Genomic DNA, 12283 nt, shown 5'->3' with positions numbered 1-12283 from the left:
TTGTCTGCTCCAATGCGCCAGAAATACAGCATGTCAGAGCAGACTTGATTAATCGAGTCTGCAGAGCACGTGAACTGATACGCCTGGTGCTGTATCACATGCATGTTTATAAACAGCACAATGTGTGTCAGTGCTAAGAAAATGGTAACATTGCACTTTGAAACTAAAACACTTTTGAGGTGTTTTAGTTTAAAAGTGCACTGCTGCCATTTTCTCAGCACTGATGCGCGTTTAACCCTTTATACAAATACATGCAATGCAACACCGGCTGCTTTTAAAAGTGCCTGGCGCTGCATCACATGTATATGTGCATGTACCCACTGTTTTCTGCAGAAGGGGCACTAGGTGCCATACACTCACTAGAGTAAATTTTGAGCAACTGGAGAGCCTTTAGTGCATGATCAGAGCTCTAGTTTGATTCCCCAAGTATGCACAAAAATGCTGGTTGAATTTGTCAACTTACATTTTTTTCCAGGTGGCTGTATCTTGGAAAATCCTGGCTTAAATGTTCCCAATCTGTATCACCATCTCTATCCTAAACCCCAATTTGGCACACCAGCTTTCAGGACCTTTTACATAATCATATTAATTTTACAGCAATAAGAAGAGATGCCCTTAAACAGAGAGGATTTTCAGAGAGGGGTGAAGTGGCTCATTCATCTCATTACAATGTTTTCACCTGAATGAGAACATGCCGTGATGATGAATACAGACTAAATTAATAGGTCCAAACTTTCAAACCTCTCCTCTTCATTCCCCTCACTCACTCCCAGTGTTCAAGAATGTATGATATACATTCAGCACGCCTCCTCTCAACCCCTTAAGTCTACTGTCTGCATAATGTGTTTGCTCCATGTTTTCAGCATGCCTTTTACATTGCCCCACACAGATAGTCAAAATTTTCCTAAAAAGTGGTTCATATGGGTACAGAGAGAAAGGTTCAGAGGAGCAACACAGGAAGGAGTTTCTTTCACCCACGGCCCCTCTACACATGCACGTAAAGGTGCAATGGGTAAGGACCTGCTGAAATCACAGCGGAAGAGAGATGCATGGCAGCTCCTTTAACCTTGCAGTTTCCCCTCCCTGCCCTACTTCTGATTGGTGGAGAGGCCCTGCCGCTTACTTCTGATTGGAAGTGAAAACTACAGTTTTAAATATGGCACATTTTTTGCCTCCCGCTGCTGATTGGCTGAGGGGCCCAAGCAGTCCTGCTGCTTGCTGCTGATGGGCTGCGAGGCAAAAACTGTGCCATATTTAAAACTGCAGTTGCATAAAACAAGCTACAAAGTTATGCCCCTTTTTTTGTGGAATTACTTTGTAGCTTACTGATTGGTTTATCACACCATTAATTGGTTGAATATTTTGCTGGGTCATAACTTAAGATATGATTACCTGGTAGATCATGCCTTAAGTGTAACATGTAGAGGGGGGCCCAGATATCAGCACATGCAGAAAAGACAAGAAGGTGCTCAGACTCATCCCTAAACAGCAGTCTACTTACCCAGGTCTCAACTCCCACATGAATAAAAGCACATGTGGGCAGAGTTGCTTAGCCTCCTTCACAGGGAGAAAATCCTTCAAAGTCTAGTTTATACTGGAGACATCCAGAGGAACAGTTTGAATTTTCTGCTGTACTTAGATTTCATTTCTCCCTTTATTACCACCCCACAAAACCATTTAAAAGAAGGAGATTGTAGGAAGATGCTTTCTTTTCATTTGATCCCAGATATCTGCCAAGGATTTGATTTGAACTACACTGAGCACAGTACAGACAAAAGGGTAGAACAAGTTAATGAAAGGAAGGTACTTAGAGCATTTCAGCTGTTCTACAGTAATTATCTACATGCCTGCTCTTATCTCACAATAAGTGAAAGCTAAATTTCAATAAATCATCTATCTTTCATTTAATTTAGCCCCATTTCACTGAGTTTATTAGGGTTAGCTTTCACTTATTATGGGGTAAGAGTGGACACAAAGGCACAAAACAGCTATCTACAATAAGTTCTTGCCACCTTTTAACTTGTCCTTTGTTTGCCCATGTGTAGCCAAAGCCTCCTGTCACTAAAAAGGGGGAAACACAGCCCCCTAGCCAGCTGAGGAAAGGGCTGCACACACAATACCTAAGCTGAAATGTGTAAGAGCAAGCTGCCCATTAGAAAGAGGAACATGTGTGCAGGCTAGTGAATCACCCGACTAAGGGCAGAACTCCAGGAGCAGAAGCCAATGCCTGAGGGAAATGGAAGAGGACTGGTTTCTTGCAGGGAGCTGAGCTCTCCAGAGACAGTGGCTGCATAAGAATCCCCTGGAAGGCATCGAAGCGCTCAGAAGGCAGAAAGATGCGAGCCCCAGTGGATGAGGGCTACTCAAATGTTTGTTCACCCAGAGTAGGGAAGGTTTTTGTTAAAGTGGAAGGTTGCCTTTTTTTTCTTTTTTTTTTAGTTTATCACTGGAGGACTGAGTGGGGCTATAAGGGGTGAAGAGAAGCCACAGTGGGATGCCTGAGAGGCACACCAAAATTTAGGCCACAGGGGAGGTGCATGAAGGGCACAGCACAGTTTAGAGCCTTGCCAAGAGCACGGCACAAGACCTAGGTGACCAAGAGGGCCAGAGTTCAAGCCTAAGTGGGGCAACAGAGGCAGCCTAAAGCCAGGACAGCCAGAGTTGAAGTCCAAGAGGGACCAAGATGGGACTGAGGAGGCTGAGAGCCTGAGAAAGGCAAGACCAGGGCCAGAGGGGGCCCCAAGCCTGGGCATGGCACAAACAGGGGTAGAGGGCCAAAGCCAAAACATGGGTGAGACTGGGGCTGGAGCCCAGAATCCAATGTCCGGTGCAGTAGCTTATGCTAAGAGGGGCATACCTAGAGAAAAGGAGCCAAAACCAGGAAGGCTAAAGCCCCTACAAAGGTTTCAAAGCCCAAGAAGGTCAACCATTGCTGGGCAACCTCTCTGAAGAGGTACTGTGTACCATCCAGCGGCATGGGCATGGCTGTAGGGATGGATGGAGATCATGCCCACTGCCCTTAAGGCACCCGGTGTCCTAGGGCACCAATAGGGCTGAAAGAGCCACGACAAATTGAACAAAGACAGACTGGTAGTGGACTGGATGCCCTCTGGGCCTCAAGGCAGCCTCCCAACTGTTTGTTTAGAACATCAAAGCATGGCAGGAAAACAGTAGGGAAGGGCACCCTGAGGAACTGGAGGAGGCAGGAGTCATGCGTCCACTAGAGGGCGACACAGCGCAACTGGACATGGGTCCTGCCCACTATGCCCTGGGTACTGCTCAAGTTCAGTGTCTACTGCTTCTTGCCAAGAGCCAACCAGCACCTCACCACTCGGTAGCTACTCAAACTGTGGACACACATGCTATACATTAGTATAACTTAGACACGTATTGTTTTATTCCTGATTTTTCAGATAATTCAATACTGGATTTGCACATGTTATACCATGGTAAGATGCTACGTTGCATGTTTCCTCCCAAGACGCTGAAACCAGAGCCTGCTGAGAAGAGAAGAATGGTATTGAAGCTAACCCACTATACCAGCAGAAGAGAGACCTAAGAGAGCTGCAGAGAGTCTTTTTAAAGTCTTTCAGTTGAGATCCAAAGGTTTGGATGTTAGGTTTCCCTTAGCAAGGGCCTGAGGACGGAGCGTGACTGGGCCTACAAACAAAAACCAATAAGACGACTAACATCTGGTTGGATCTACTGTGTCCATAAGTGATAAAGCTCTACAAATTGTTATGTGTACCTGTTCTGGAAGCTACCTGGGGGAGGGGCAGAGTCCTCACAATGTATGCTAGCTGAGGGAAGTCAGCAGCAGCTGTCCCAAGAAGCTTGTCTGCTACTTTCAATAAACTGTGTTAATTGTTTCTGGACTCTGGCTCTGAATTATTGATCGACCAAATAACACGTGTGTAGCAAGGTGACCAGGTTGCCTGGCTTCAATCAGTCCTTGAGCCCTTCAATCTGGTCCCGGAAACACACTTTCTCTGGGCTCAAAACCACAGGCTGTAGTGCCTGGATTCCCAGGGCTCATCCAAAAGCAAAACAATCCAAATACATATGCCTTTAGCCCAGTCCCAGCACACAGGCTTCAAAGCCCAAGGGTTGATCTGCATCACGGGGTTCAGTTACAAATATCAAACAATCTAAAATCAACACGCCCAGCATGGGTTAGCTCTCACCCTATAGTTTTTCTTCAAGGGGTCCTCCTCCTCCATCTAAACATTTCCCCCTCTAGTTTCTCCCACTTGCTTCCTCTTCTCCTCTTCTTCTATTTCCCCTCATTATTGCTAATTGCTTGCCAGCTGAGTCCCCTTCCACAGGCAGCTTCTTGCCAGCTGGCTAAATGAACCATGCTGCCAGCCTGCAGCCTGTTACAACATGGTAGCAAAAGTGGGGAATAAAAAAATGAACAAAGGAAGAAATGGCACATCTGCAATTTCCAGAGCAGTCACAGCTGTCCAACAATGGAGCAGAAATCTGGAACAAGTTCAAGTAGAGCTTCAACATCCCTATGTTGGCTGGTGGAACCATGGAGAATGAAGACCAAATCAAAGTAGCTATTTTTTTAATCTAGCAAGGCAGGAAGATATCACGGAGTACAACAGTTTGCAAATGTCAGAAACAGAAAAGACTAACTATGAGACAATCCTGAAAACATTTGAAGAGTACTACAGGTCAAAACAAAACGAAACCTTCAAAAGGCTGAACTTTTATTTGACAAAACAAAAAGCATGAGACAACTGAGGAGTTTCTTACTGATCTTATGCTTTTGAGTCAAACTTGTAACTCTGGAGAGTTAACACAGCCTCTTAGAAGAAACCTAATTGTACAGGAGTCAGTGATATTAAGCATAGAAAAAGGCTGTTAGAAAATACTGGACTCATTTTGGAGTAAGCAATTAGACTTTGTCAGACTTTGGAAATGACATAAGTTACATATGGGATTCCTAAAATAATGAGAACAGAGAATGGTCCTCAATTTAACTATTTTGACTTGTAAAAGTTTGCATGTAAAAATGAGTTTCAGCACAGCACTCATAGTCCCAAATACCCCAAATCCAAATGGGCTGAAGAAAAATAGAGTCCATTTGTTAAGAAACTGTTTAAACAAAATAAAGCAAACAATTCAAACACTGATCAACAGTTGGCACACCTATATTACAGGGCAACACTATGAAACCTTCACAGAAATCCCATTTAATAGGAAGATCAGAACCAGGTCGGATAATTTAGTGAACAATGACTTCGTTGACAAGCGATAACATTAATTTTGAAAGGTTCTAAGTTGTCTAAGTTTCAAGGGGTCTAAGGAGTTACCACCAAAGCAAACCACAGAAGTGGTGCTCCAAATAACATGAATTTTTGAAGCAAAAAGACCCCCAACTATTTACAGACTTTAACCTGTATCCAAAGGTAGAAGGAATGTTATGAACCCAAATACAAGGGAGGAAGTGGTATTTGCAGGCTCTGGTGTGCTTTTATTGATGCCTAAATAGAAGGCAAGGATAGGAATGGTATTGGGATATACATTAATGTATATTAACAAACCAAAGCATAGAAGAAAAGATTATTTTTAACTTTTATGTGACACAATTACCACAGAGCACTTAAAGAAGTAGGTAAGAATGGAAGTATGGCTGCGCACCTGAAAATAGAGGAGTAAGCAACCTTTACAGAGTAGTGTAAAATGAATAATTTGAGATTGCTATATGTGGGAGAAAATTTGTGTACGACCCATTGGGGAGTCTACTTTTACATCTAGTACATTATGGAGATAGATATCTAATTGTCATTTACATAGTGCAATGAATAAATTACAACAATAATTTTATTTAAACATTATTGTCCACAACCCTCACTGTCACAAAAATTCTTGCTGTGAGGGTCTGGGGCAAGGCAATACAATAGTTCCTTAACTAAAAACAACTCATAATACATATAAAATTACTTATAGTGAAAGTCAACATAGAATGCCTACCCAATAACTGGATGTTTGAAACCGAGTTTCCTGGTTGCTTCTTCTATCTCCTTTTCTAGCCAAGGTTGTGGACGAATCAAATATTTGACAAATTGGGAGACCCACCATACTGCAGGATCCCCATGGGCACGAATTAGCCTATCAGCCAGGTCTTCTGGGACAGCCAATGGCAAATATGGTGGTCGTGGATGTAAGCTGTCAACGATGGGAAGTTCTACCACCTGAACATCCTTGTCATTAGCTTCACCTATAATAAAATACATAACAGGATGATTCCAATATTCCACTTCAATAGCAATTTAAATGTCAGCACTGGTACAAAACATTCCAGATGGGTCACCAGAATAGAATTTTCTACTTGTTGATAATGGAGAGGCTGAGTGACACCCTTTTTAAAAAAATTGTATTCAGAAGAATTTTTTAAAATTGCACAATTTTTGTTGTCAAACCTATCTCAGCAGAATGAAACTAGAGAATTTTGAGTGGGTAACTGCTTAAATATACCTGTGTGCAGTGGTTGTCAAAGTAGCACAGTCAGAGCTGCTCACTGGACCACTAGAGAAATCGTATACTCTCCAAGTTGCTCAAATATATTATTTTTAAATTAAGCCATCAGAAACAAACCATCAGAAAAAGCATTCTTTTGGTACTATAAATAAATTATTTTATGGAAGTGTAAAAGTTAAAATGATCAGAGAATAACTGGCAAGCATCTTGCAAGGTAACTGGTAAACAAATTTAGCTAGTGTAAATAAGAATAAGGAATCCCTGTCTTATTCAGTAAAAAGTGGCAATTAAAAATTCACTCAGTTATAACTGTCCTGTAAGTATGTAAAATTAATTTTGGTACCTTTGTGACAAAGCCCTAGCAACATCACATTTATTGCATGATTAAAAGGCAAATTACAAAAAAATTTTCACTGATACTCTGGAGTTAGCCAAGGTCGATTTTACAGTTCAACAGTAACGATATGAGATGCAGAACTTTAATTGGGAGATGGTGGTTAAAATGAGGTTTATTTTCAAATATTTTAAAACAGTATTGGAACAAGCTATACAGAGCTGTAAATAATTATTATTCATGACTCCAATAGGTGGGTCTGAATCTTCTTATGCTATCAGTTTCATTCTGCATAAATCCACATTTCTTCAAACAGGTCGAACAGATAATTAAAAACAGAATGATACAACACTTGTGATAATGAAAAAAATTAACTATACAAGGAGGGTTTTGCTAGTTTAGAGATCTCTAAACTTCTAGCACTGTCCCTGGTTCTTCTAGTATGGCCATTAGAGTATAATCATAGTTTTATTATTATAACTGAGATCATGCATGGACTTACAGTGGCATAACTAAGTTAGTAGAAAAATCACATCTCTTTTAAATATAAACCAGGCCTTGAGTCATCATATGGTAAGGCTTAAACCAGAACATTTTCAGCATAGTAAAACCATCACTCACCAATCTAATACAATTTTTGAACACATCTGTAAGGTAATGGAAAAAGGGGAAGTATTTGACATAATTTATTTAGATTTTCAAAAGCCTTTCACAATATCCTTCACAAGAGGCCACTAAATAAGCTAAGCAGTCATAGGGTAAGAGGAAGAAAAAAAATGGCTAAGAGATAGAAAACAAAGAATAGTTGGCAAACTCTATCATGGCAAAACATACATACCAGAGTGCCATAAAAGTTTCACCTAGGCCAGAAACTTTAACATGTTTAATGCACTGGAAAAAATGGTGAGCACTGCAGTGGCACAGTTTATAGCTGATGCAAAAGGTTAGCCAAGTCCAGAGAACACTGAAGAACTTTAGAAGGTTTCAGACTGAGCTGAAGAAGGCAGAACATGACAACAAATAAAATTGTATATCAATATATACAAAGTAATGCACATTGGAGGAAATAGTCAACCACCTTATTGTTTTGTCAATTTACTGTATATACTCAGAAAATAAGGCATATGAGTGATAATCTCTACTCAATATGCAGTTGCAGAAAAAAAGAGAAAAGCAAAATAAATGTTAGGATGCTTAAGAAACAGCATGGGGCATAAAATATGAAAAATAATATACATAAATCAGGGGACTACCCTCAATTTCATTACTGGTCACTCCCTCTCATAAAAATATTGTAGTATTAAAGGAAGTTCAGAAATAAAGAAGGATTTGTATGAAGACAAATAAAAAAAAACCTAATAAATGTTCCTAAGAGAAAAAATGAAGAGTTCATCATATTACTCTAGAAGTGGTACACAAAATAATACCTACTTTCTCAGTGTCAAATGAATAACCAAGTTGGGTAGACTTCTTCAAGATTTAATTTACTTATTTAAAAAAAAATCAAAGGGAAAATGATTAGTAAAGGTGATAAGTTCAAGTAAAGTGACTTCCTTCATCTTTATCAAAAGGAATGTGAAATGGGTTTGTAGCACCCTTCACATTCTGTAAAATAGGGTACCAAAAGTACCAAACGCAAGAACTTGAGTTTCACTACCTGAAATGAAATGATTGCCATCAGGAATATTGGTATATTTGTGGGTAGAAGGCTACTGGCTACCTACCCATACCTTAGAAGGCCAAATTCTGAATACCAGGAGAATTCCTAATCTCTAAGGACACATCTACTTAGCCTATGTTAATGCACATGAAAGCAACATTTAAAAAGTGCTTTTTACTTAATGCACATTAAAATAGACTAATATGCATTATGCATGACTTAAAAAGTGCACGCTTTAGCTAGTGCACATTAAGCCAGGCTAATGTGAATTTTCTTAGAACCTCACAATGGAGGGCACCTATACACGAGTGCCGAGGCTGCTCTAATGCATTGGAATTCCAGCTCACTGGAGCAGACTCGATTAACTGAATCTACTGGAGTGTGGCAATTGCTTGTGTATCAGAGTCCCCATACTTAAAATGGTGGCGGGGGACTTGAATTAAAGCTCGTTGAACAAGCTTTAGTTCAAGTATCCCCTGCTGCCATTTTCAAGTGTGGGGTAGCTGATACATGAAACATGGTGGCACTTTAATTAAAGCGGCTCTTGGAGCTGCTCTAATTAAAACACTCCAGTAATTACTGCACTCCAGCAGATTCCAGCGTCACATGTATCAGTGTCCCTGCACTGAAAAATGGTGCCGGGGCACTTTAAAGCTTGTTCAATAAGCTTTAGCTGTAAAGCACCCTGCTGCCTTTTTTCAGCATGGGGACACTGATAAATATGACACTGCAGGCACTTTTAATTAGCGCAACTCTCAGAGCTATGCTAATTAAAGGGCTCCCTTCCCACCCCACAACCTCCCAAAGCATGTCTATAAACGCCCTAAAAGACTAAGTTCTAAGACAGATAATATCTACATTGTGTTCCCTTTAAAGAAGTAGTGTTTTATCAAGCTCAAATTACCCATCAATGGCTTGACACTTTGATTGTCAATTGAACTTTAAAAAAAAATGTAAATGGTCAGAATACTTGATTCTGTAGAAAGGAAGAAAAATAGTTTTGATTACAGTGTTGTATGCAACAGAAGGAAATTCAGTGTGAAGTGGAATGCATTTGAGAGATCAATATTGAAGAGGCTTTGATAAATAACTTACGCATTGGAACCAGTAGTGCTGGAGCCTAGGGGAAAATACTAAAAAAAATGGCATATTAACTTTGAATGTAGGTGGCAGATACACCACTCATGACTTTTGATGACGAAAAAAGTAAGCAAATAAGACAAATGTTGTCAGAAGATCCTGGAATGGAATACTTAAGATGTAATTTCCTATTTAGAGCGAACATCAACAAGTCAACATTAATTCAGTAAGGTACATAAACACATGCTTGATTTAGTGTATGTGTAATCTCACTGAACTGAGTGGGACTCCTCAGCTGCTTCAAATACCTTGCAGGATCAGGACCTAAATGATTCTAAGTGACTCTCCAGTTCCATATCTTAGTTTCTCTTTCCAAAGAACCAGAACCTGTCACTTGAATTTAAGTATGAATGTAGTCTAATTTAAGTCTGAACATCAGCTGGCTGGTCAAAATAACAGAAAACAGGATTTTGAATTATACTGTTGGGAATATATACGACTACACAAAGCAGAAAGAAATATAGGAACTGTCCCATTTTACTAGAGCACAGGGTCATATATTGCAGTTTTCTCTCTCTAATAATGGTTGTATTATCCTGTTCCTTCTAAGCTAGGTGTTCTAAATGCAATGATGGATCTTTTCATTATACAAGTAAATGTCCGATTCTTTTGGAATATTTGAATACTATTAACCTCTTGATATCAATTATTTTGTGACAATGAGTTCCGCAGACTAGTTATGCAAAAAAGGCTTCCTTTTACCAGTTTGAAAATTGATGACATTCAGTTTTGTTAACTGTCTTTTGTTCTTGTATGTTTAGAAAGAGTAATTAGGAGTTTCAGATTTACCTTCTTTTGCACCACTGATTACTTTACACATCATATTCATGCCCTCTCTTATTTTTATCTCTAAATTAAATTCACAATCATTTCCTTTTTTAATATAAAAGTTTTTCTCTTTTAATTTTTTAATAATTCTAATCCCTACTCCCTAAATGATCAATATATTTACTAGGCTTTTTTAAAATAATGTGAGAAAAAGCCAACATGATTCTCCAGGTAAGACTCTACCACTGATAACAGGTTTTTAATACTTTCGGTATTACTTTCTATACTATTTTTTATGCATCCTAATATTTCATTTTTCTAACTACTACTTCACATTAAGTAGAGGTCCTTAGTAATTTGTCCACAGTTAGGTTAAACAGACCTGTGAGAATAACTAAACTGGTGACCTGGAAAAAAAAGAAACAAAGAAAAGAACCCACCCATTTCATGTCAAGTGGGACAAAAATGTTGATTTCTTCAGCAAAACAAAACAAAACAAAACAAAATAGTTCAGATTGACCTGACTGTTTAAAGCTTTTAAATCATATTGTTATTATTATTATTATTATTATTATTAAACTTTGGCAATTTTCAAAATAAAATATTACACTTCAGCATTTAAAAATAAAAAATCCAACCAACCAAACAAAAAACCCAAAACAGATACCAAAAAGCAACACAAATCATTCAAATTCTTCCTTCCAATGTGCACTATGACTTTTCAATAGTTTCATCTGTGATTTTATTGCCCAGAAATCTAGCTTTATTGTGTCTCTCTGAACTTTCCCAGTCTTGACTAGCCTGAATAGCTATTCTGAAATTTTTCTACCTCCATTCTTATCCCTTTCTACATCATTAAAAACACTGTTAAATAACTCATTATTAACCTTTTGGCATGAAAAAATCAACTATTTATTTTAGTTTTTCCATTTCTGTCTCTCGGCAAGCTTCTATTCCACACTAGAATTTTGACTCTAACCATAATAGCACTTAGTTTCTTTCTAAGTGACTGTCATGGCTTTGAGAGCCCAAGTAAATTATGTCAACTCCTTTATTCATTATTTTGTTTATATTTTCAATCAATTGTAACAGATTAGCAAGGTATGGCTTTGCTTTGCAGATCACATTTTTCTTTCTGCTTTGCAAATCCCATTTTTCACTCCCTTTTATGTTGCAATAAACTATACCTTTTATAATGCTCTTTTTAAATGATTGTTTCATCTAATTTGCTTAGCACTGAAGTCATCACCGAGCTTTTCTGCAACACTCATCTTCCCTGCTTCTTTTACTGCATCCAAGATGAGGTTTTTTTCTTCGCCATTCAACAAGAGCTGCCCTGCAGGGGTGGGGCTAAAATAGCTTGTGCAGCAGGGGGAGAGACCACATGGTGGTAGCAGGGAGCGCAGGGGAGGTCATGTGTTGTGGCATGGGGGGAAGCAGACAGGAGACCATGAGTTTTAAATTCAGTCATGGATTCAAAGTCTCGCATTCAGATAAATATGATATTTCCTGTTAACCTAGCGCCTTTACTAATCTTATCACAGACTTTATTGTAATATACAGAGAGAATTTCCAAAAATCTGACCGTTGTTTATGCTCTGTTATATTATATCCTTAGAGTCGAAAGATATCAGTTTAGCTCAAATAACATCTTGAACCTTTGTCATTTAGCCACAGTAATTCACTTCTTCCCATCTGAACACTGATAGAAAGCTCTGCCTATGATAAGCATTTCCTTTGAGTATTAACTGATTTGCAAAGCAAAATTTCATCTTTCTTTCACAGTAACAATCTCCACACAACTAGTTAAGCTCTGTTAAGTCTGTTTAAGCATTCTCTGTTTTTGTAGGCACACCCTCCAAGTACCCCTGCTGGAAGTTTTGTTAAAATTA

At 39.0% G+C, this 12283-nt stretch overlaps 1 protein-coding gene across 5 annotated transcripts in view; it reads right to left on the bottom strand.

Moving 5' to 3' along the window:
- The window catches only part of FUT8 (fucosyltransferase 8), a 320784-nt gene that overhangs the window by 15364 nt on the left and 293137 nt on the right, over positions 1–12283 (bottom strand). For all 5 annotated transcript variants that reach the window (XM_059722865.1, XM_059722866.1, XM_059722867.1 and 2 more), the window contains one exon: positions 5983–6229. In XM_059722865.1, the coding sequence (XP_059578848.1) occupies positions 5983–6229 (247 nt within the window). The remainder of the gene's footprint in view (positions 1–5982; positions 6230–12283) is intronic.

The sequence above is a fragment of the Alligator mississippiensis genome, chromosome 2 (assembly GCF_030867095.1).
Source record: "Alligator mississippiensis isolate rAllMis1 chromosome 2, rAllMis1, whole genome shotgun sequence".
NCBI lineage: Eukaryota > Metazoa > Chordata > Crocodylia > Alligatoridae > Alligator > Alligator mississippiensis.
The sequence above is the reverse complement of the archived record's forward strand: the minus strand, read 5'-3'. Positions and strand labels throughout refer to the sequence as shown.